We start from the raw sequence: 25,476 nt of genomic DNA on the forward strand, positions 1-25,476 counted from the left end.
AGTGGGTAACCATTTTGTTTTGTTCAGCTTATTGGAGATGCGTACTTCTCAATTGCTTTGCAGATCTCCTCTGTGGTCTTGTTGGCTTTTCGCAGCGTGATGGCCAGGTTTTTAGACCGATTGGCGTCAAGCAGAGTGACTTTGTTTACCGCCTTCTGAGAGACTTTACTCTTTGTGCAAGAAAGATCCACAACAGGACCCTGGGCTCTCGTCTTAAACAACTCCTCGAACTTCTCCAGATCCAGCTCCTGCATGAGAAATACGTCATGCCTTCTGGTTCTAAACAGACACGAAAGACCCAATTCAAGCCTCCTTACTGAGAGTAAATAAACCATTTTCCCCTCAGAAGTAAAAAACATAGAGGACAAAATGTGCTACAGAAAATTAAAGAATGACAGAATTATTATCATCAAACATTGTTGAATTTCAGTGCTTCAGTCACGTTCACATATATTTAAAATCAACCATGTAGGGAAGAACACTGCTTCCACAAACACTTCAGTTAAACAACTTGATACTCAGGCAGTCATTGAGTTCCACCATGGTACCATGACAGGATGCCACATGTGCAATAAATTCATTGTTGACATTTCATCAGTAGTAGACACTCAACTACAAACGGCAAGGTGGAAACATTTGTAAACGGAAAATTGACAGAGTGGGGTCAGCAGATGCTGAGGTGAACAGACTGCAGAAGTCACCCGCTTTCTGCAAAGTTAACAGCAACAGGCCTCCAAACATCATGTGGCCTTCAGCAGCATAGTGTGTACAGAAAATTTGATCCAATGGGTTTCATTGGCAGAGTGGCTGCATCGAACAAGTGCAACACAAAGCTGCTTCTGGACTTTACTTCTCACTTAGACTCAAGTGACTTTCAGTTTCTCATTTGACTGGTCGACTCTAAACTGTGCTGTATTTCTTTAAGATGATCTGAGGTTCTAATAGCTTTTATGCAGCAGTCTCAACTTTATTTTACAACGGATTTAATAATGATTTAGCTCAGGGGAACCTGAATTTTAGCCACTCACTCAGATTTACATTACCACAACAGATATTGAGCAGGATGATAAGGAAGATGTTGCTTTTTGTTTGTTTTTTTTGTTGTTTTTTTTAAATCAACTGATCTGTAACTGTTTCTACTGGCTCCAAAAACATTTTAAACCAGAACGTTTTAAAAAAGAAACCCAACAAGTAACAGAAGACTTGTCTTCTGGATGTACCTCCAGCACACGCTCGTCATCGATCTCGTTGAAGACGGTGCCGTTGATCTGATTGGGCTTTAGGGCCGTCCAGTTAAATACAGGCAGACGGAACTTCGTCTTGATTGGCTTCTTGATTCTTATAGCTGGGGGGGGGTTATTTTAAACACACAAAGGATGTTAAATTAGGCTGTAAATTGTTAGAACCATCCAAAACAAAGAACATCACATTGATCTCACCTGACAGACCCAGGGTCATGATGACGGAGGGAGAAGCATCTGGCAGTGGAGGCGCAAGTGGAGGAGGAGGAGGCGGTGGAACTGGAACAGCTGTGATTAATGCAGAAACTAACATTAGAACAGTATGAACTATATTTCCACTGATGTAACTTTTCTATTCAGTGCAAAAATATTTCTTTTACTCCTAAATCAAACATGGTCTAATAATGTAGAGAACTGAAAACACGAGAGACTGTTTTTTTGGGGGGGGGTTTTCCCCATTTCCTGTCTGGGTCAGCTGGACAGTGCTGTGACCCATCACTTTGCTCTGGCATGAAAGAGCGTAAGTCAGAGCTGAAACCAGATGCTCTCTGAGAGTGTAAAGTAAAACAAGAAAACTTTCACATGCATCACCTGAAGCAGAAGGCAGAGGAGGGGGAGGTGGTGGAGGTGGTGGAGGAGGCGGTGGAGCTTCACTCGCGGGTGGCAAGCTGGTGTCTGGTCCTCCGGGTTCCGTCAGCCCAGCCGTGGAGCCGAACATCAGCTGGCCAACGTTCCCCAAAGGGATCCCGATCCTGCCACCCCCGCCGTCCCCGCCGCCCACGCCCAGCGGCTCGATGGAGATGTCGCCATCGGGCTTCTTGTGCAAACGGATGGTGCCTTGCTGCTCCAGCTCCAGCAGCCGCCGCTCGATGTTGACCTGCCTCTGGAACGCAGCATCCTTCTCCTTGATCATCCTCCTCAGGGTGTTAACCTGGGTGTTGGTCGACTCGTATGTCTCCTGAGTAGCCACCGGGGGGCGGTAAAGAGCATATTATGAGGGCTCCGGCACTTTATAGAAACATCCTGTTTCCTTGTGACCTCATTTTTTTTCGTCTTTTCATTTCAACTCATCACAAACAGATTATTTGCTCAAATAGAAAACTCTCAAAGCCACATTTGGGCAAAACGGCAAAAAAAATTACAGCATAGCAACTAGAGCTCACCCGTATTGCTTGCAGGTCTTTATCTTTCTGGATTAAAAGCTTCTCCAAATCTGCAACTTTCATCATCGTTTCATTCTCCACCTCCAGCAGCTTCTCAGTCACCTGAGAAGACGACACGGCGAGAATAACAAGGTGATGAGAGGGCATCTTTCCTGGCTCCGCTCCCTTCTGGACACCGCATCATCAATAAGAAATGAGATATAGCCAGCAGAACGATGCAGCATGATCATGACACAGCTTTCAGTTTTGATTTGGATGGCATTACACGTGCTGCTCTGGAATGCACCAAGAATCTTCACTCTGATCTTCCCCCACCATTCCTGACCCCTAAGAGCAGGGTTTGTTATGAAATTCCTCAAATGATGTCAGCGCTGCCTACGACCTTCTCCCAGTGAAGGAGGCCTTTAGCGCAGCGGCGTGGGATTGGGGGGGGAAAAAAAACAAAAAACACTGAACACAGCACGGCAAGGACAATAATAACATTGTTCCTCACACACTATTTTCCCGCATTCCCCCACCCAATTATTATCTCCAACCAGTTGTGAAAAGCAAACACAGAGTAGATTTCTAATTACCACACTGAGACAGCCAAGTTAAGTAGGCACAACAGCGGGCACCGAGAGCAGCGCTGGTGGTCCAGACTGGGTGGTGCACTTACATGGGACAGGTGCTCCTCCAGCTCCTCCACCTTCTCCAGAGCCGCATTTTTCGTCTCGGCGTCCTCCAGGAGGCCACCCACGTCAAACACGTTGTCCAGGTAGGCCTGGATCTGCACTGACAGCTTGTCGCTCTCCGTGTGCTTCGATTTCTGACGTTAACAGGGCCAGTTAGGAATCAGCGAAATCTCTGTGAAATTTTAAACGTTTTGGCTCAGAATTAATGGTTTCCTTACCTCTAGGTATTCATCAAGTCCCAGCTTGGTGAATTCAAACTGCAAATGGACTCTGAAGTTCATGTCTTCCACCGAGTGGACCACGATGTTAATAAACTGCATGCACGCAACCTAGGCCATAAACGCAAACAGACCGAGACTCCATTTATACCTGGTGCTGTGATCTGTATCTGGATAATGACACCAAATCCACAGAGCCTTGCATTAACACCTGCCATTAAAATGAGTTTTTACTCGTGTAGAGATCCCAGTATGAACTATATTTTCAGTTAATGCCAACTAGAAACAGAGTAGTTGATCAAAACCTATGTTGAGACTAAAAGAAACATGTATGAGTAAAGGACAGCTTTTCCTACCATAAAGTCGATGTTTCCCTCCTCACTACGAAAGTATTCCATCAGTCTCTCGAAGCGATGCTTCTCTTTACAAACCTGAAATGAAAAAAGGTGCAGCAACACGATTTTTGTGAAAAGTTTGCAAGAGACCAAATTTGGGTCTTCGGTGTTTGTGTTACGTTTACAACATCCAACATGCTAGCAATAACAAATAGTCTATTACACTTAAGTGGGGTTTTATGCACATAATAAGCAATAATTTACATGTTGCATTTTTTAAATGCATAAAAATTGCTAAAATGCTGGCAACATCTTTTAGTGAACATTTCAGCAATATGTTCGCCAAAATGTTGTGAATTTGCTCTGTATGTAAATGATTTCACATTAACAAGTGCTTTTTAAAAGAAATATATTTTACTTTCACTATCCCTAAATTTATATCCACGACAATATGGAATACTGTATTTTGAAGACAGATAATTTGAGAAACATCAATTTCTTTCCGCTGGGAATTACATCTTCTATGGAACCTTCTTTAATTTTTTTTTAAATCATATTTAAAGTTGGAAATTTCAAATAAACATTTTTTTTTTATGTTCATAAAAAATCTCCATAATAAATAACTTGTTTTTATAGACATTTATTAAACAGTAACCTGCTGTTCTTTTAGAAAGCAGTAGATGGCGGTAGTTCGAACTCCCTGTCCTAGACTATAAGTGTTTACTATAAAAATACACAAGTAGAAAGAAGCAGGTCTTTTATAATTAGTTCAAAATTGCACTAGACACCTCTTTGAAGTTATCAAAAGCTGAAAGGATGATTTCATGACCTCCTCGAACAAGACAGACAGCAGCAAGGAGCTCCAGGACCAAGGCTTTCGTCCTGGAAGTGTAAGAGAATCTCATAAATACAAGACATTTTAAACTGGAATATAAAGCTACTCAGAAAATTCTACAAAAAAAAAAGTATTAATATAAAGAACATTAAAAAGTTATAAGTTATAATCCACATCCAGTATTAAACAAAACTAGTTTTTGGTTGTTTTTTTGTTTGTTTTTTTTGACTGATTTTTAAACATTTGTTCTCGTACTCTTCATTATAAAGTGGTCAATCCTGTGGTTCACCACTAATCTTTCTTTAGTAAACATTCCTTTTACAGCCTGCAAGCGTGCCTCTGATCCTCGACTTCAGAGAGAAGCCGAGCCCCATAGAGAATGAGCAAGCATATTGGATGAGCTGGCTGCACGGTTTCACCTATTGTTCCACCCGGTCTGGATGTAGGGGCCCGGGACTCCTCAGGTTCTTACCGTGGGTTCTTATTGTTCAGGCTGAGAGCGATTTCATTGACAGCATGTGCATGAGACATGACCATATTGAAGCCATACTGCATTGAAAGACAGAAAAACAGACAGTGAGCAGGATGTGGTAAGAAAAAAAAAAAATGTATGTGTTCAACACTTGACAGCACAGGAAACGCATCAACCCATCCGTGTCAGACAGTGCACCACACAGGACTGTGCAACGTGAAATGCAGGTGCAGCCGCTTATATACCTGATAGTTCATGATTGCTCTCAAGCACATGATGCACACATGCACATCATCTTTTTGGCTCACGAGCCTCGAGTTCTTGATGGTTTTGCTGTTTGAAACGGATCCGTAGCTGCAACAGATGGAATAAAGTTACAAGTTGAAATTGCCCTGTGATTTCTTCGAGTTCAGTTTTATATATATATATATATATATATGCATATTCCTGCTGATTGTCTGCCTTGCTCATGACTTGGTATGAGAGTGGCTCATAGAAAGCGAGAAAATTACAGAGAACTGGGACTGGGGAAAAAACAAACACTTTTTTGAGGTCGCAGGTGCATTATGGGAAAGGTTTGGTTTCCTTTCTGCTGCCAGGCGCCCGAAATGTGAGATCACACGCAGCTGTTATGCAAATGTACTGCAAAGTCATCATATGTACAGTATATACACTTTTACTTCACGCTTTTCCGTTTATTCTTTCTGGTCTATTCCTTAATATCTCAATGTGTACAGGTGCAACTCTGAATTAGAATCAAATCAAAAGTAACTTATTTAATTAATTCAATTTAAAAAGTGAAACACATTTATGATAGTAAAATCATTACAAATATATGTCTATGAAAAGGCCTATTTTAGCATAAATTTGGTTCGATGAGGAGTGGAATATGACACGAGACCCAAAAAATGAAGAGGCGCAATACATTAGCGGTGAACCCCAAACTGTTGGAGCTCTACTGCACTTCTCATCATTCTAAAAGTCCAGCACTATTCAGTTGACTCAATTCTGTTGTTAACTCAACTGCTTGTGCAACTTTAATTTTACTGCACTTTTTCTGTCGTGGATAACATGGAGAGCCACTTGGCTCATAACACGGCTGGAGCAGAACATTTCTGTGTTGAAAATATTTTGTCTTCTTTTTTGGTTTGATGCGATTCTGCAATTTTCTGAAAAACTAAATTCTAGGTTTTTGTAAACTTAAGCTATGATCTTCTACATTTACAGAATTAAATATATTACTGTTGTGTGTAATGAAACTATATACGTCTTTTACTTTTTTAACCGATTTCCTGACATGAATTATATTTTTGATCATATTCTAATGTATTGTGATGCACTTTTTACACAAGGTTATGCTAAAGCAGTTTTTTTCTAAAACTTTACATTTTTAAAGCCTCATATTTCACTCAAATATGCATTCTCCTCACCCCTAACATCTAACTTTTCTTTGTCTCTTTGGTATGCTGCAGTGATGAGGAGAACTGCCAGACATATGCAGCTGCTAACAGCTGGCTCTCATCTGTAGACGGAGAGGATGCACATCTGGCTGGATGAGCCATTAACAATGAGAGACACAAAGTTCTAAAGGTCAAAGACTTCTATGTTTGATCGCATTTATGCATAATAAGACAGAGAAAGCGATAACCTAGCCCCATAACTTATCGAAGCAGACTCCTGAGAGACAACAGCCCTGAGATTTGCATGCTAATTCATGTTTACAGCATTCGCGGGGAAAGCACAGAGAGCCAACAGGAGGGCGAGCTAAAAGCGGGGGAAGTTACGTACCGCAGGACAGACTGGCGAGCAGAGCGCACCAGCGTGTTGCAGAAGGGTTGGGCGCCAGTATGGTGCAGATCCTCTATGGACCTGCTCCATGATTTAGCTTTGTCCAAGAAGCCATCCTCCCCATTTTCCAGCCCCTCAAAATCCAACCTGGGCCACGCACAGACAGACAGAGGAAGCCAACAACAGAGGCACAGGGGGAGGGAGACCAGGGATGAGGGAGGCAAGGTTAGCAAGACAGCTTGGTAGAAAGCCAGGCATTATCGGGAGTACTGAAGGACGGGAAGCTGCATGATGAAGCTTAGCACAGAGATTCATTTCAGGCAACATGTAGCTCGAAGCTAAACCATATAGGAACTGTCCAGATGTACATTCGCACTGCAACAAAGCTTTTAAAACAGTCCAAAAGAAGACATTTCAGATGCACAGGCAGAGTCCCCACAAGCTCTACAGGACGCAGCAGCTGGATTCCAGGCCAATCCCAGTTCCTCAGGAAAGATTTTAGACCGGAGAAGTGTGAAAGTGTGGGTGTACTCACATGACAGCGCACTGGGCAAAGGAGAGGTACTCAACCAGGACATCAAGACCTCTGTTCTCTTCATTGAGGAACTCCCGGACCCACCTGTGATGCATAAAAACACAGAGGGCTCACCAAACCAGGAACATGCCTTCACAATACACTTTGAGATCTGCTCTTGACATTTTAATTGTAAGAATATAACAAACAAGTAAGACAGACTGAAACTCTAGAAAGTTTAGAAATAAAAAGGGAACTGTGAAAGATTTAAGGCAGAACAAAGGCTGCAGAAGATGACAATTTATCATAATTTACAAAATGACTCAGTGCAAGAGTAATGAACTGAATTATGGATGATATATGTATATAAATACTGTAGCTACTGCGTATGTATGCAATTAATCCAATCAAGTATCTCTGGCAAGACAAAAAAATGTTTACAGATGCCATTCTGTCACTGTGACTGGGGTTGAACACCAGAAAAATAGGCAAACATTTAATTCTCAGAATGTGCAGAGCTGGTAGACCCACACAAACTACCACTTCCCTCCCATTTTATACTTGTAAGCTACTTTCTGTTGGTCTATCATAGGAAATCCCAGTAAAATAGATGACGTAGATGATCGATGATATGCTAAAATGTGAAACATCCAAAGAGTATAAATACTTTGGCAAGATACTGCATATCACAGTAGCTTTAGGGACAATAGAAGCATAGTTTATCATGTCCTTCCATGTAGATGTAGAATAGAGAGGGTCCAAGTTAATAATGTTTGAGGTTCATGAATTACATCTAATTTTTTATTTTTTTTTATAAAAGCAAGTTTTCTTGCTTTTCTCTCCTGATATCTCTCCAAGAATATTTTTCTTCTTCTTTGCAGCAGACAGACTATGAAGCAGATTTGACATTTAATCAGATTAATCTGGACTATAAAGTGCAGGGATTAGATTAAAACCGAGGTCTGATCATTTTCAAGACATATGCTTAGAAATTAGTATAGAGTTATTTACTACTTTATATCAAAACCTACAACATGAAACAAAGTTTTGTAAATCCTGTTTAAAAGGAACAAATAGACAATAGAATGATTGAGATAAATATATTTCAAGGACCCCCAGTACACTGTATTTGTAAGGTCTTAAGTCTTCTACATAGAAAAATACATTTAAAAAACATCATTATGTTATGTTTTAATTCTTTAGCCCCTATTTCTGCCATTTCTTATGTAAATGTGTCATGATAAGGTCAAGAGAAGAAAAGTCTGGACTACAAATTAGCAGTTTTTATATAGTTCATGATCCAACTCCTCTACAGAGTTTCATTTGACCTTTCCTTACAAGATTACAACTTTAAACAAGGTTGACAGTTTTCAGAGTTTCCTTTGCAATGGGGGGGGGGTGATGCTTTTAAGTGCTTTCAGCTTTGTCTCAATAACTTTTCAGCTCGTCTACGACCCGTCAGGTTAAATGTCACACTGCGATTCTTCCTGCAGAAATAAACTGTTAAAGCAATTCCTGTGTTACGCCAAAGTATACATCGCAACACAACTAGAGCAACACCAGAGAAGTGCTGAAGTTATTTTCCGAGATGTTTTCCCCCGGCCAGAGTGAAAGAATTGGGGGAAAAAGGCCCGCGGAAACAAAATGCTTCAGATTTCCAGGGATAGAAACCAACTCTAAACAAAGGAATTCCCATTGCACCCAGCGAAAGAATGCAGAGGGCATATGGCAGAGAAGTGGGCTCAGGTCGAAGCCCCTGACACTCCACAATATTTAGTCTGCCTCCCCCGCAGAGCCCTGTTCAGCTCCTCCCCATTTTCTTCAGGAAACTTCAGGGGGGCAGGATTTGGGTAAAAGGTTCTTAAAATAGTCCCGAAACGCTGGATATGATTACCAGCTGCTAGTCATCCGATGGATAAGCCGGGCTGAAAACCAATAAAGACCCTCAAATGAAGCAGAGAGAAGGAAGGACGGAAGGAAAGAGGGGTGAGAAGAGGAGCAGAGGAAAAAAAAAAAAAGAAAGGCAAAGTTCATCAGCTTATTGTCCCAACCTCTGTATCACTTCTAGCCTGGGACCCTCTCACTCTTTCCTCTACATCTGTCCAACTAGTTACCAGTTCTGATTGTCTTGGCAATGTCAGTAATAACACACAGTAAGGCCCCAGATTCTCTCACTCTCACACACAGATGTGCAGAATGAACCAACATCTGTTACGCTCAGTCCCGCCCACATAAGTCTGAAAATATTTCTCTTCGTTGTCTTTTGTGCTTTTTTTTTTTTTTTTTATGCTTTAAAACTCATTTTTACACTCTTTTTATAGGGTCAGAATCAGTAAAAAGAAAAAAAAATAACATGATAGTTTAAGTTGCTCTACAAATGAAATAAATGCAAAGAAAAGCCCACATAGAAAAGTCTCTTTGTGTTTCTGCTGCTGTCCACTGTGTCCAGCTATCCCATGGTCAGTCTGGCTTTCCGTCCTTCTGGCGAGAACAACAAAGCTTCCTGCTTAACAGTGTGGAGGCATCACAATGGCTACCATCTGGGCATTATGAGGACCAGCTCCATGAGGCAGAGCTGCAGACCTTGGAAAGTTAGAACAATACGTGGAGATCTGGACACTAAAGCTCTGGGAGCCTGCACAGAGGAACAGTCTTTACAAAAGAAAAACTGTAAAGCCCCCACACACACACACACACACACCATCCACCAAGCTTTTAGCACCAGTAAATACAGCTGTGCAATTCATCAGAAGATAAGAGCTGATTACCCAATGTGGTTGGTCCGCAGTGATATCTCCAGCTCCCTCAGGACTTTTGTGGATTCCTGCACACGCCGACGAAATTTCTGATAAACACGACAAAAACAGAGTTAGCCACAGATTCGTCATCATAACAAACGGTTATTTAATGGGTAGTGACAGATTACACATTGCTTTGAGATAATACTCCACCCATGCACACTCTTACACATTCATCTCTGATAAAGCCTGCCGTCTACAATGCCTGAAAGTATTCGTACCCCTTTGACATTTTGTGAAACTACAAATACAACCTTCAATATTTTATGTTTGGATTTTCTGTGATAAAACTCAGCAATCATGCTGAAGTGGAGGAAAAACAAGAAATACAGAGCTTTCGAAAATTTTTTCAAAACAATATCTGAAATGTGTGGTATGCATTTGCATTTAGCATCACTGAGTCTATACATTGCAGAACCAAGTTGCTTTTCTCTAAGCCGCTCAATCTTTTACAATCTTAGTTTTTTTGCAGCCTGGACAAGTTTTCTTCCAGGGTTGCTGTGCATTTATCTCCATCCATCAGTTGCCCGCAGCATGATGCTTCCGCTCACGTTGGGAAGGTGTGCTCATTTTGGAATAGAACAGAATTCAACTTTATTGTCATTGGCAATAAATTGCTTTGTACTTTATTGCCACAAGTACAAAGCAATGAAATGCAATTTGCATCCACCCAGAAGCGCACTGTTAGTTTTTCTTCACACAGTGTTTTGAGCACAGGTTCAAGAAAGTTGATTTTGGTCTCATGTGACCAGATCACCTTCGTCCACATGATTGCTGAGTTGCTGACATGTAGCAAAAAGCCAAAAGAGGTTCAGTGATACGTTCAAAGTGTAGGACACTGTTTTATAACCTAACTTTGATTTAAACTTTACCAGAACTGTCTCCCTGACCTATCTACTGCATTCCTTCTTTGTTCATTATTGTTCTCCAACTGCTGCAATGCCTTGACAGAACAAGGCAGTACGGCTGTATTTATACTGACATATACATTCACAGAGATCTGGTTTATATTTAGGGGTATCAGAACGCAGGGGTTTAAACCCTTATGCATGCCACACTTTTCAGATGTTTATATTTAATCACTTTTGAAATGTTGCTCTTCTATTATATAAAGTAAGAATGAAATATATTGATGATTCTGGTTAGAATGTGACAATGGTCAGACATTCCTGCAAGACACAGAGTTATCCAAGCTATTTGTAAACAAACTGGACCAGAAGCAGATTTTGTTCTTTGGTTTGTTTAGTTGCTTTGTTGGATTTGCCAAAAATTAGTACAGCTCCACTACCAGACATCAAGTTTATGCTCCCACCTTTCGTGTGACTCCTGGGTCTAAGTATCCTCTGAGCTTCTGGATGTAGGTGTGCGGGGGGTTCTTCACCTGAAACCTCTCCTGAAAACACAACAGGGCATTGAAATGGGAGTTTACGCCAGGCGGAGTTGCGCAGGCAGCTGTACGCACAACGTCAGTGCAGGTTTAGGAAGTGTGAACTCACCTGATCGCAGATCAAATCCCATTTCTTCTCATTGTCGTACTGCCTGAGGAGTCGAGCTTTGTCCGGAGGCAGATTCATCGAATTCTGGAAAAAAAAAAAACAAAAAAAAAACACAGAAAATCTGCGTATTAATTTCACGCACGGCAACAAATGTACTTTTTCTCCATTTTGCCTATTTATAGCAGCGCTGTGCAGAGGCCTGTGGCGCCAGTAGCGGTACACGGGACAGAATTTTGGACCGTGACCTCACTTCCTGTGTTGACTCCGCATCCTGTTGCAGGAGATGATCCGCATCTCCTCCAGTCTGAGTCTCGGTTTGTTTTTCACCACAACACGCCGCTATCAGAGCCCAGGCTCATTGCCAGACCTGTTATCTAAAGCAGCCGTGAAAAAGGGGAAGAAAAAAAAAAAAAAAGAAAACACTTCAACACCATAGGAGATGTCCAGAGGCTGCCTGTTTACTGGGCTCAAATTAAACTTTAATTGCTTCAGTTTGTGTTCCTAGACCACAGCATTTAAGCAGTTTATGTCCGCATGACAACCGTGAAGGAAAAAAAAAAAAGAAAACACACACACATCTATATAGGCTGACTGTATGACAGAAGCTTTAGACTAATTGCTTCCTTCTGAGCCACATGCTTGTAAACAGGGATAGACAGGGGAAAATCTTAAAAATGAGGAAGCGCAACAATAGGAGGGATTCTGACAGTGTCTGAAACTGACCACTTCAGCAGTTCTTTTGAAGAAAAAAAATTGAAAAATTTAATTTTCCTCTTTGCTCAGTGAATTGTCATTTACCCAAGGATCAACTACATGACACAGCCAAAGCCACAAACTGTCTGTCAGCGTGACTTCTTAACCTGCAGCTATAATTCAGTCTGCAGAGTGCAACTCTCTGCTCCCTCCAGATGAGCTGCCATTAGACATATTTTTCCTCTATTGGAAGATTAAAAAAACAACAACTGTATATTTGCTGCTATGACAACCACCCCTGTCACCGAAAAGAAGCACAACGTCACTTGTGACAGTTTTAAAGTTAATTTCCCAAGGAGACACTTGGTTGCTCATCCTATCAATAAAACATGAGTAATTTTGTTTTGTAAGGCGCAAAGTTGGTAACTAAGGCCTGACTCTGCGGTTTAAGAACTAATAACTGCAGATTTTCATGAGCATAGATTTATGTCACATGGTTCTAAAAATATACAGCAATAGAAAAAAAAATGTATGAGAAAGCTTCGAGAGGCTTTAACTGGGTGGAAAACCGTGCCAAGACGTGGAATATTTTGACTGGACTTAAAGCCTCTTGCAGAAGAGAGAGAGGGTGAGGGGGGAGCGACATGCATACCAGATGTTCAGAATTACAGAAGGAATGTGTCCTGTTTATAGTGGTATTTTATGGGAGTAAACTTTCTCTCTTGTCTGATGCTCTTTTCTTCTTTTTGGGGGGAGAAATGTCACCTTCGGCAGTCTGAGAAGGCTTCCGCTCGCAGCAGAGGAGCGGCTTCTCCCAACCGTATGTTTCTCCCATAAACCGTTTTTGAACTGCACTGCCACCACACACAGTCAAATGCAAACTCTTTTTCTTGTTTTTGTTTGTTTGTTGTTTGCTTGTTGGTTGTTTTTTCTTTGTTTTTCTTATTTTTTTTTTGTTTTGTTTTGTTTTTTTCTTCATGCAACTTTTACGTTTCCTTCTACCACTTTACCCAAGACTGAGAGGAGGGGGTGAAAGGTCAAGGAGGGGCTTAAACCCAGCCACACCTCTCACCGGCGATCCTCATTAGCTCGTTCCAGAGGCACACTAGGTGTTTCAAGGCCAGAGAGACATTTACTGCTTCAATATGATATTAAAGCAGCCAACGTACAGAGGAAGCTAAGTTCCAATTGCTTCCATCTCGGATCTCCTTCATTCGGTCAGGACCTGCAGTCATATAATGAATTGAAATGTGAGTTCTGATGAGCCTCCTCATTTGTCAGATAAAAAAAAAAATTTAATCTTCACAATTACCAGATCTTCAATACTTAAAACATCAACCTGTGTGCAGTTAATTTACATTTGAGATACTTTAGTAAACCAAAAAAAATAAATAAAAAATTCTAATTTATTGAATATTATTATATATCTCACCCCCATAGATGTAGACTGATCATTCTTTCTAATGCAGACTGATACATAAATCGAGAGCTTTACTTTTGTCTCGGTTCTTTCTTTCTAACGGTGAACTAAAGCAGGACTGGGCAGCCCTCTTGCAGCCAGGCTTTGGAGGATAGATGTAAATTTAATGCTTGGTGGTCTGGCTTTGTTTATGGGGCCTGTGCGGATGCAGCCAGAAACAGAAACAGGGAGCCTCCTTTAAATCTTCACATGGGAGCTCCACCTTTAGCGAGGCAGGATGGTGACAGACAAGGGTGGAGAGTCTGGGCACAGGGACGTGGAGGTGAAATGTGAAGTTTCACCTCATACTAGAAAATCACGATTTTCTAGTATGATTTTAAGTGAAGTACTGAGATTATTAGAAAACAAAGACAAGGAATTTTTTTTTCCTGTTTTGCAGCACTGATTAAAAATATATATATATACAACGTTGCAATTGAAACTTAATTTAAGTCTAAAAAAGGAGCAGATGTTGTGCTAAACCACACAACGTAATCTGAGTGAAGATCACTGTTTGGGCTATGCTGGTGCTGCCAAAAATGTTCATTGCTCCCACTATTACTTGAAAGACGTTAATTAAAGGTTACAGATGGCATCAAAGGTCGGTCAGTTCTGGCCAACATTGAACCAAATCAAACAAAAATAAATGAAGGACAATCGCGCCACAAAAAAAATTTATAAAAAGCACAAACCAGAACTAACATAGCACAATTGATTGACACCAGCTGTGTTTGGTTTAGGTCATGTGCTTGGCCAGGATGACCTTTGATGACCTCAGCAAGCTCCTATTGATGTCTTTAAAAAGGATCGCAGCACAAAGAATGCGGAGTGGCCAAATGTGCAAAGCTAAAATCTAACAGGCATATTTTCATGGAAGTGTAACCAACCCTTCAAAATGACTACCACTACAATAACTCTAATAGAGATTTGTTTTTTATCTTAGACCAATTAATTTATGTCAACTTTTATTTCAGTCGATATTTTAAGCCTCTCCTCCTTCCTGATGTATCCATGTATCCATCCCTTCATAGCTGATGTTTTTTGGGGGGGTTTTTGACAAAATCTATAGGTCGTTTAACAAAATCTGTATTTTGCTTAAATATTGAGAACTCGTTCTTCTTAGCTCTAGATGGCCTTTTGAGAATTTCTGGATAAATACTCTAGGATCTGTCCAACCCTGAAGGCTGCTTCCCTTTGTTTTTCTGGCCAGTGCGTTCTCAAGTAGAACTGTAGGGCAAGGAAGCGAAGAGGAAGGTCTCCTTTTGTAGTAATTCAATTCGGACTTACTGGAAAACATGGAGACCAGATGCACAGAGAGATACTTGTCCATTTGGCAAAGACAAAGGAACAAAGGAAGCACAACATGCGTATTGTTTCGGTGTATGACTGGATGAGTTCACGTATAGAACTATTCATTAGAGGCAAAAACACAGACGTATTTGACTGATGAGCAATTAATGCATAATAGAATCAGAGATCTGTCAATATGAGGAGTGATGTATGAGGTATTAAATAATATCTGTGGGAGGCTTCAGTGGTGTAAACAAACACAGGTGAGAGCGTGAAGCCACAGGTGTTATTCACTCCACTGTAAGACGTTTGCTTGCAAACAATGGAGGGACAGAAGTCATAGGAAAGGTTTCCTTCCCGACAAGATTTGGGGAATTTGAGCCAAGTAACCCAATTTAGCTAATTTCATTTCACTTTCTCCCACAGCGATGTTATCTTTCACTTCCTGTGTTTAGAAGGAGCTAAAAGAGGTCATTTTATGTGGGAGAGTGAGCAGCAGCACTTTAAAATGTTTAAGATCCATTAGCCCATTTTAGGAGAAAAACATTACAGAAATGACAAAAATGTTTTTGCTTGTTATGTTGCCCACGTATCCTCTCCTCCCAGCGCAGCCTTTCCTGCTGGACCTGAATCTGAAGCGTACAAAGGATCCAGTGTTGGGCTTTGTTCTGATTTGATGCTCTGCCATACCCATCCTTTTGACATTTGAGCTAATTTTCCCCCCCCTCCTTCACGTGGAGTCGCTAACAATAGCAGGTGGGTAGGGTCCTTTTTATACTGTAAAACGCATTACACGGCATAACCGGACGGACTGGTTTTAATGTCAGTTCTCCCACTTAAGCAGAATGAAAAACATGGGTGGGTAAAAGATGAATACTGTTCAACTTAATTTTCCAGACTAATAGGTTAACGGATGATTCGGTACAATTGGTTTGTGGTAGCTCTGGTAAAATGAATGAAAAAAGAACCCACATCATCTAGACACATGGTTGTTGTAAAGCAAATGCCCACAAGCCAACCAGGTGAGGGTGTAACTTCTAAAGCAGGGGGTTGCTGGAGCCGCTAACAAAGGAAAGTTTCAAAGAGTGAGCAGTTTAAGTAGCTCAGAGAGTCATGTTACTGGTTAAGGAGGCGAGAAAAGCTACCAAGGACACACCGGAGCACTTAAGTCACACGCTGACCCCCGGGTCCGAGCGCAGATATCCGACTCTACGGGGCAGCTCCATCTGCCCCCTCCGACCGGACAGCCGCCTAATCCAAACTGATTTACAATCAGCCTTGAGATGAGTTTATGACCGGCAGCTGGAGCTAGAAGCCCCCCAAAAGATACAAATGGAGAGGAGTGACAGAATGTTTCCTCCTTGACCTCGAGTGAAACATTTCCTGCTAGAAATACTGTACACGTACACTGAACAAATAGCAAAAGCACAACAAAAGCTTTTAGGCTCTGCCTTATCCACCCCTGGCCAAAATGCTTCCTCTCTCACAATGTGTGTCTATATCTAATTTGATAGGCTTCGCAGGCTAGACTTGGCTCTCATCGGCTCACTGGGAAAGGAGTGGGTGGCTGGAGAGCTCACGGTGCTGGACAGAGCCGCTGGCAGTCCAGACAGCAGATACTAAAGTCTCTCTGCTCATCAGGACAGAGTCCAGGGAGGAGGGACCAAAGAATCATATCAGATATGATCTTACTGTGAGATGTATAATTTCTACAGACAACAATGAACTGAGAACAATTTCTACAGTGATTGCAAAAGTATTCATTGCATTTTAGGTCTATTTTACAGCCTCTATCAAATCAATATCGATACATATCGCGATAGACCTATGATTAATACATCTGATAGAATATACAGTATTCAATCTATAGCTTATTCACTTCTATCCAGAACGGCACAGCATTCTGGGGAATGTAGGCAGAGGAAAGAGTTTACCCGCACCGCCAGCTAAGCAAGGTTGGTGGTATCAACTAACTCACTCAACTCTTTGGTCACCTAGCAACTCACTTGCTCATAGCAACAACTTGATGAGTAACTTGCACAGCAGCAACTTGCACAGCAGCAGTTTCAGGTTTTGCCACCGAGCCTCAGAACTGCTTAAAACTAAAAAACAACAGACAACACAAAACTGTGGATAAAAGAGTTAGGTTACCCCAACAGCTTGGCAGTATTTCATATATTTAAAACAAAAAAAAACGAATCAATAATTATTATTTCGACTGATATGAAATGCTTATTCATCAGGCATTTTTCAGCCATACTCTATCTCCTCTGTCAGGTTTTCCTTAGGCTGTATTTAACTCCTTCCGTCCTTTATACAATCTGACCAGCTTCCTTGTCCCTGTTGAGATAAAAGCCAACCCTCAATATGATGCTGCCACCGCTATGTAGCACCAGGGAGAATGTTGGTATGTTCAGAATGACGATGAGCACTTCTACTCTTCCACCACATGTATTAGAAGAGTACAAAATGTTCAGTTCTGCTCTCATCTGACCAGTCTACATCTTTGAGCTCATTTTATAAACAGGATTTCTGCATACGACAGTAAGGGTGAAGGAACAAAATATTCCACTTGTGACATTTTGGTTATTTTTCTTAAGCTATCGGTCGTTCACGCAGAACTCCAATAAAATACATTTAGTTTATTTTTTTACCATGGCAAAATGTGAAGACATTCACAGAGTGTGAAAGCTTTTGTAAAACTAATTTTCTGCAGTAGATTACCAATAAAAATATATATATAAAATTAAAAAGTGTTTGTATAAGAAACAAAACCATCGTTGGGGAATTTGCCTGCATAAGAGTGCAGTCATTAATCAGTGAGTACCATAAATGAATAAATGGTCAAGAAATAAAAATACTGAAGCATTCCATAATGAGTAATATAAGCTCTGCGGATCTGTATTCCCAGCAAAAACCAGAAAAAGAAGCCAACAAGGAGGCAAAGAAAACAGTAGGAATATGTTGAGCTGGCATGACTATTTAAGCATAATAAGCAACCCTAGAATGGAAAGTGATGCCCAGTCCCCACTAAACCAGAAATAACTGGAAGCAGTTCAAGATAAATGTATCCTTCTGGAAAAAATAACTTCAACAAGCCCTGAGAAGGACAGAAAGAGGTAAACATAGAACTAGCTTTTGGATATTTGCCTGACGTAGCGTACGTGTCTCACGCTGACTGCACAGGAGACCATGACTCCGTGAGGTGAGCTGATCAAATTGAATGACCATCATATTTGATATCATTGCTGTGCATCAGACTTTATGACAGACTCTAACGTCCAATTTTATAGTAATGGATGTTTCTGTCAGCGCTGCGTGTTTGGATAACTCCTTTTCCGTTGCAGTGAAACACAATGAGAGGAGACAGGATGGGAGCTTCAGCTGTTGCCGTCACAGAGCTGCAGGGACTTCCGCTAACTCTTCAGGAAATCAAAAAGCCGCTTCGGGTAACTTTGGGTTTGCTCTGCTGCTGGGTACATGCGGATCTGACACATCCACTGTCGCAGCGAGTTTGCTTTAAGAGTAATTACAGCGCCTTGTCCAACTCCGGGGTAAGGTCTCACTGAACCGAAAGCAACAGAGTGGAGTGTGAGAAAACACGGCCCCCCTTTCTTCAGAGCGGACACCCGATCGGCCTCCTCGCTCTTTGGCAAGGTAACCCAAACCAGGCGAGGATAACAAAGCGTGCACACACAGAGATGCTGGAAGGAGGGGACAGCAGCGAAGTACACACTACCAAACCAAAAAAAAAACCCACAAGAAACGGAGAGCGTCGCTCATTCTGGTGCTGGGCCTTCTGTACAGATATACGCAGGATTAAGAAACAATGGTGTAGGTGTTTATGGGAAAAAACCTGCACAAGAAGGGGAAAAACCGCCATCAGAGCGCGAATCAAAATAAAACCACTTCATAACTTCTGATTAACTCCCTGCCATTTCACTATGAAGGTAAAATGCATAATGCAAAAACATCTACGACTTTTTATTTATTTTCATCACACAGAAAAATAAGAATGATCCTCAGATGTCTAAAGGTCATGTTCAGCACCTAAAGGATCGTTTCTAAACAAAGTTTCATAAGGGAGGACAAATAAAGGTAAAACGGCTCAAACTTTCACTAAACTGTGTCCATCTCAAATTATGGGCTGCTAAAACAATGTTATGTCAAGAGTTTACAGCTGCGTTGCCAGGTTTTCTGTGCTCCTCTAGAGGCAGCCTGAGCGCTCTCCACTATGAACCTACGGCATGTCTCCTCGTCTTCGACGTCTGACCCAGGCTGCTAAGATAAATAACTTCAAATCTCTTCTTTTCAACACAATCAAATGGACACCAAAACAACAGGATGGCAGTGAAATGCTACTTCCAGTTCATAAATCAACAACCTCCTCTCAGAGCCCATTTGGTTTGTTTAACCGGTGATGCAGAAGAGATAAACAGCAATGATAAGTTGGTCCAAACTAAAAAAAAAACAATTATCATCACAGGCATCTTTGAAGGCTAACCCACAAAAGTAACAGATAAAGGGTCCTGCAGGGTTGGTCTGAAGCCAGAGTGCTTTCAGAAGCTTCAAAAGTGTGCAATCAGGAAATAAACATTTGTTCACATCTTCTGATCTGTTCTTGAAAACAAATGTGACATAAAAACAGAGCAGCTTAGAAATTTGACATTACTGTTCAATACTGGATGGGGTTTTTGTTTTTCACATAATTTCTTCCTGATCCAGCACATAAAACCTTTCAGAGTTATTTATTTATAATTCTTTGCTATATATAAAGAAGTACCAATCAGGTGTTCCTGCTCCATACTCTGATATAGAGTTTTATTTAAGTCTGACTTGATTCAGACTGACATTTGTTTTGTAATCACTGCAAGTCATTACAGAGAAGAAAAAAGTCGAATCTGATTCAAGTAGTAGTTTTGAATCCATCAGAAAATACAGAAATGACAAGATTATACTCACTTATAGGGAATATGTTCCTAACCTTTATTTGATTTTATTTTTATTTTTATGAAGCTCAAAGATGTACACACTGTTACTTAAACTTTTTATCTAATACAACGAGTTCCTATATTTGACACACTACCAATAGATCAAAGACAATCAAGGAAAAAACTCTCTGTTTCTTCTTCTTGGTACATCTCTACCTAATTCATTCAGAGATTTAACAAAAACTAAGAACCCTTGTTGAGTGAGCTAGTTGGATCTTTATAAACCATTATGTATGTATATGTACATATAAATGTATTGGAAGACGTCTACAAAGACAGAAACGTTTTACTGTCAGCAAAAGAATATGAAAAATGGGATTTCTGAACAAGTGCTGAAAACCCGGTGAGAAAAGGATTATCAACGAAAGGATAATGAATGTTCCAGGTCTCGAGTCAGTTCTTTGTGCCATTATTCCCCCCACCCCATTTATTGAAAACAGAGATTTTCAGAAAATATGCTGAAAGGAAAGCCGAAGTGACGAAAAAAAAAAAAGCCTTAGAAATTCTGTAAAACTAAGATAAAGTCTACTTTAGAAGCTTTGAAAATCTCCTTAAAAGGGAAGTAGAATCACAGTCAAAGCAAGTCTCTAAATTTTTAGTACATCTAAGAAATTTTTTTGAGGGGAAGTAGAAAATCTTTCACCTACAATTTTTCTATTTTGATTTCAGAACTGTCCAATTTAGAAGTTTTTACCCTGCAGAAGTGAGCTTTTGAGTGCCGTCAGGCGTACATCCTGCTTGTTCTCAGTGTCCAAGCAAGCCTCAGGGAAGCCCCCGGCAAACAGGGGATACGCACTGGGAATGTTGGGAATGCAGGTACATGAATGCCACATTAACTCATGCTGGTCAGGCATGTTAGCATGCTGTCCGGTTGAAAAGGTCGAGGACTGTGGAGAGATAATAAGGTTTCCATTCAGAGAATCTTCAGAGGAATTTGTAGCGAAGAGGTGGGAACAAAGTAAGGAGGAAGAAAAACAATCATAAAGCAAAAATTAACTAATGACATCACTGCATTTCACACACACACAAAAAGAGAAAAAAATCCCCTCTCATAAAAATGACTTCATTCACTTCTAGTGTCATTTTATAAGGAAAGCAGAAGTCATGAGGCAACCGAAAGTAAAGTGCTCTAGACCAGCGTTGGCGTCGTGATCCAGCTGCAGCCCAGCAGCGGATCTTGAAGGGGGGTGGGGGGGAAATGGAGTGTGGCTGCACAAAGGGCACTGGGGGGGGATGAGGACCCTTTTCTAAAAACAACACCAACTGACAGAGTCCCCATTGTACTTTAGAGGAAACCACTTCTCCAACATGCAGCCCTAATGCAGCTGCATTAGAGCCACATGCTCCTCACCCCCATTGACACACTCAACTGCACACACAAAGGCAAAGCGATCGCCTATAAATGGCAAATGTGCTATTTAAAAAAAAAAAAAAAAAAAAAGGGAGACTTAATTTGTCAGAGTCTCCCTTTTTTTGTAAACACAGCAACTCAGGGCAGGAATACATAATTATTTTTTTTTTGATATGATAAACCTGTGGTAGGGAAACAGACAAGTGTGAATCAACAAGCAGCAGCTGGTACGCTTGGCCAAAAAGCAGGAAAATGGGGTAAACAGCTGGCGTAACCGTGAAGTCACACTTTAAGCTTTCTGAATGTAAAACACAGAAAGCAATGAAGATATAACTATAGTGAGTCACCCGCCTGATTATTCTGATATCATGTGGTTCATTACACTGAATATCTCATATCACCTAACATACAAAGTGCAATAAGTAAAAAAAATAAAATAAAAAAAAAAGAGGACGAGCTTTGTGAATGAAATCTAACATGTACATACAAGGACATGGTTTCCCAATTCCTACTTAGTCGTGGATCTTAACTTTTGGTTTCCAAAAATACCATAAAGAGAAAATAAAAAATAAGTAGTAAGATGCTAAAACTCCTTCTAAACTATACCAGACCTAAGAGTGGTATAGCCTGAGGCCGCAGGGCGCCAGGTGGACACACCGATACCTCTCCCTGCCTGGCTGCTCTAAAACCAAATCAACTGTGTGAAGTCATCTGCTATAATTTCCTCCGTTTTAGTCCATTGAGATTTATGAATTAATAGTTGTACTCTGCAGAAGTATTCTTATCCCTTCAACTTCTTCAGATTTCACCATGCTTTACTTACAAACTTCATCGTATTCATTTTTATCATACTTATTCTTGTGAATTCTTCCGACAAGACAAAAGACACTGGTGGTATAATATTTCTTGGACCAATAAAAGCCTTAAAAAAAAGTGTGTCCTGCATTTGCTGTCAACCCTATTTTCTCTGATGATCCTAAATAAAAGCCAATTTGTTCAATTCTCTTCAGATGTGATCAAGTCAGATGAAACCAAAATGTATCTTTTCTGCCTACGTGCATAATACAATGGATTCTGTATCCCTAATGTACAATACGGTAGTGGCTGCGTTATGCTGTGTGCTCTTCAGCAACAACTGAGTTAGGATAAAGCAGATTAGAATGGCTCTAAATCCAATTGGAAAACATTCCATTAAACCTTTAAAATCATTGAACTTGAAAATATTTAGCGAAGCTGAATGAGGAAATGAATTTTAGTTTGAAATCAAGAAAGTTGGTTCCAAAGTACTGATGAAGAGGGAATGGAACAAGTACAAAGAACGCTTTTTATATGTGCAAAATTCCTCTTCAATTCACAACTATTGTGTATATTTTGTTCACCTATAATATAAAAACCCAACAAACAAAAGTTTGTTGCGTCACGAAAAGAAAAGAAAAACTGAAGATGGGCAAAATGCTTTTGCGAAATACCGCGCACAAAGTATGCTTTAGTCATGGGAGAAACATTCCCAGTTTAATCCATAAACCAGGCCAAGTCATATCAGGCAAAAGCCGCAACCACTGTTTGGCAAATAAAAATTATTTTGAATTTATGCTGCTTTTTTTCTTTTTTCTGTGCAGCTTGAATGTATTAGTTCCACATGAGAGGCGGCTCGATTCCCCTCAGACTTGAGCCAAAAAGAATCGGTGTCGTCAGACAGAGCAGGAGTCACACTGTCAGCATATCTGACAAGACTGACATAACCTCTTCTTTCGGTAGTTTTCCCACAATCAAAACTCTGAAAGAAAAAAAAAGAAGTAAACACCACAGAGCTAGATGATGCAACTCGGTGACAGAGTTCAGGAGACGGAGCAGAGTCAGACAAATCGTTTAGGTTGGTTTGCAGTGCAACGGAGGGGCAAAAAAAAAAAAATAAGCAGTGCTGCTCCTAAATATATGTGTGCTGTTGGTGAAGTCATTCTGAGCGGGAACAGAAGAAAAAAAAACAAACAAAGAAAGCACCAGTTGAAGGGTAATCTTCCCTCTTGAGTTCTCCTCTGGCCTTCAGCTGAAACCGAGACGCAGGATTCATGTTTGTCTCTCATCTCACATCACTTTCATAAGACACCATCATATGGGAAAAGTTAGAATTGTGGTAGAAGTCCGGTAAAGTCGAAGATGGGGTATTAAACATTATTGAGACGAGGCTACAACTTTAGAATTTAGTTGAAAGAAGGGAATCTATCAGCGGGGTGGAGGCGGTCATCTACAGCTCAGTGAAGATCAGCTTTACATTAGCAGGAAGCAGCAGCAGCACGGTTCTTGTTGCCCAGCGAACAAACCACAATGATAGAAACTATTTCCCCTGTAAAATGAGAAAAATTCCTTTTTCCAGCCACAAGCCGAGGTAGCACAAAAGAGAGCAGAAGGAGCGAGTCGATGCCTTTAGCACATGTTGCTGTTTAGAGCGAACCAAAGCATTTTATTAGCACACCACATGAAGCAGTCATATATGCTAACTCAGGGGTCCCGCCCCTCCTCCACTCCTGAGCGACCCTGCTAAAGTCATTAGAGCCGGGGATGTTACTACGCCGGGGAATGGCTGCTGCAGCCATGACATCACCAGGGCCTGCTGTCAGTCCAGTGAAGCCGGGCGGGCGCCGTGCCCGAGAGAGAGAGGACTCATCCGTTTGCACCGACAATTAGAAACGCAGATGTCTGAGTGAAGCTCAGTGAAGTGGCCAAGAGGTCAACTCTGGAGGAGACCCTCAGCTCAGGTGGAGGCTTCACAGCACCGGCCTTCATGGAGAAGTGGCGACAAGTGGCCATTGTTGAAGGTGGTCAGAGCTAATCGATAGACAGACGCAGAACAGTCCAGGACAATCCTGGAGGGAAACCAGTCGGACGTTTACGTTCGACGTCAGACGTAGACCTGTCACGATAAACTGCCGGACGATTAAACTGTCCCAGAAGTTCTCACGATAAATGACAATATTGTAGTTTTGAGACCATTTTCAAGTATAACGGTAATGACACAATAATGCCAGAATGTGTTCTCAAAGATTAGTAACCTTTAAATTCTTATGAACATTTGACACTGGAACTGGAGACATTTAAAATATCCAAAATAAAACAAACAGAACAGAAACAAGTAAAGTAAAGGGAATCTGGAGCTATTCCGGAGGCAGAGCGGGGCGGGGTACTGGAGGCTGAAAAGCGTTTCCCCACTCTCAGCTCAGAGCTGAAATGTTGAGTCTACCGCTTCACGCGTGGAAATCATCGGCCGCTCCGCAAGGCTGAACATAATGAGAGGGACCGTCTTTGTGCTTCAGGAAAGCCAGACGACTACATGGCTGCTCTGCTTAAGCCAGGATGCGTGTCGATGAAACCATTTCCAGGCTTTCTCCGAAGGAAATGCACCTCGCAGAAAAAAAACAAAAAAACAAAACTGTTTTAACTACCACGCGTTAAAACTGTCTCACCGTAAAACGTCCAACCCTCTCACAGGAGTAATCAGCATGTGGAGCACATGATCTAAGATGTTGTAATAGTGTAGTACAGTGCGGTCTATAATTATCTTACTGCTGAGACGCTGCGACTGACTTAACTGAATTCTTGCTGCGGAGGGTTTGATTCAGAGGCTGCCGACAACCGTGGCTGGTTTTATTCAAACTCGTGGCGGGTCTGCGAGTGTTCTGCAGCGACGCTACATGATTTAAACGCGTCGAGCTTCTCGCCGCCTGAAGTTCTAATTAAACTCTTAAAAATGTGAGAGCAAAGTGCGAGGCGTGGCCGGCGTGAACGAGGAGCCTGAAATGAGCAGTCAAGAAAAATTGCCACGTTACATGACAAATAAACACAGGGGGGTGAGGGGGGGTGGGTTGTCTCTGCACGGGAAGACACTGGTACTGTAAACTTATATTGTTAAGGTTTGTGTCTGGAAGGGGAAAAAAAGTCCTAGAATACAGGTTAATCATAGGTCTGGGAACAATGTGGTTTGACAACGACATCCTATTGGACAACAGAAGACCACATGAAGATTCTCGGGGGAAAAGCTTCAACTCATTGGAGGCTTTTGTTTGTTTGTTTTTGGGGTTTTTTTTTGCAAAGACGCTGTGGTGGCACAGGGGTGAAGCACAACCCAAATATGGAGGCCTTAGCCGATACGGCCGTCACAGG

The 25,476-nt window shown here is 41.3% G+C and overlaps 1 protein-coding gene across 6 annotated transcripts in view; it reads right to left on the bottom strand.

Moving 5' to 3' along the window:
* Positions 1-25,476, bottom strand: part of fmnl3 (formin-like 3) — a 36,207-nt gene that overhangs the window by 8,509 nt on the left and 2,222 nt on the right. For 5 of the 6 annotated variants that reach the window (XM_044112072.1, XM_044112086.1, XM_044112053.1 and 2 more), the window contains 16 exons: positions 11,535-11,618; positions 11,351-11,431; positions 10,009-10,085; positions 7,262-7,345; positions 6,727-6,873; positions 5,184-5,292; positions 4,939-5,015; positions 4,420-4,513; positions 3,653-3,727; positions 3,297-3,407; positions 3,063-3,212; positions 2,405-2,506; positions 1,833-2,199; positions 1,440-1,529; positions 1,221-1,345; positions 46-248 (listed from right to left, as the gene is read on the bottom strand). In XM_044112072.1, coding sequence (XP_043968007.1) covers positions 46-248; positions 1,221-1,345; positions 1,440-1,529; positions 1,833-2,199; positions 2,405-2,506; positions 3,063-3,212; positions 3,297-3,407; positions 3,653-3,727; positions 4,420-4,513; positions 4,939-5,015; positions 5,184-5,292; positions 6,727-6,873; positions 7,262-7,345; positions 10,009-10,085; positions 11,351-11,431; positions 11,535-11,618 — 1,976 coding nt within the window. The remainder of the gene's footprint in view (positions 1-45; positions 249-1,220; positions 1,346-1,439; positions 1,530-1,832; positions 2,200-2,404; positions 2,507-3,062; positions 3,213-3,296; positions 3,408-3,652; positions 3,728-4,419; positions 4,514-4,938; positions 5,016-5,183; positions 5,293-6,726; positions 6,874-7,261; positions 7,346-10,008; positions 10,086-11,350; positions 11,432-11,534; positions 11,619-25,476) is intronic. The other variant, XM_044112096.1, reaches the window with a different exon arrangement.

This window comes from Gambusia affinis, linkage group LG01 (assembly GCF_019740435.1).
Source record: "Gambusia affinis linkage group LG01, SWU_Gaff_1.0, whole genome shotgun sequence".
NCBI lineage: Eukaryota > Metazoa > Chordata > Actinopteri > Cyprinodontiformes > Poeciliidae > Gambusia > Gambusia affinis.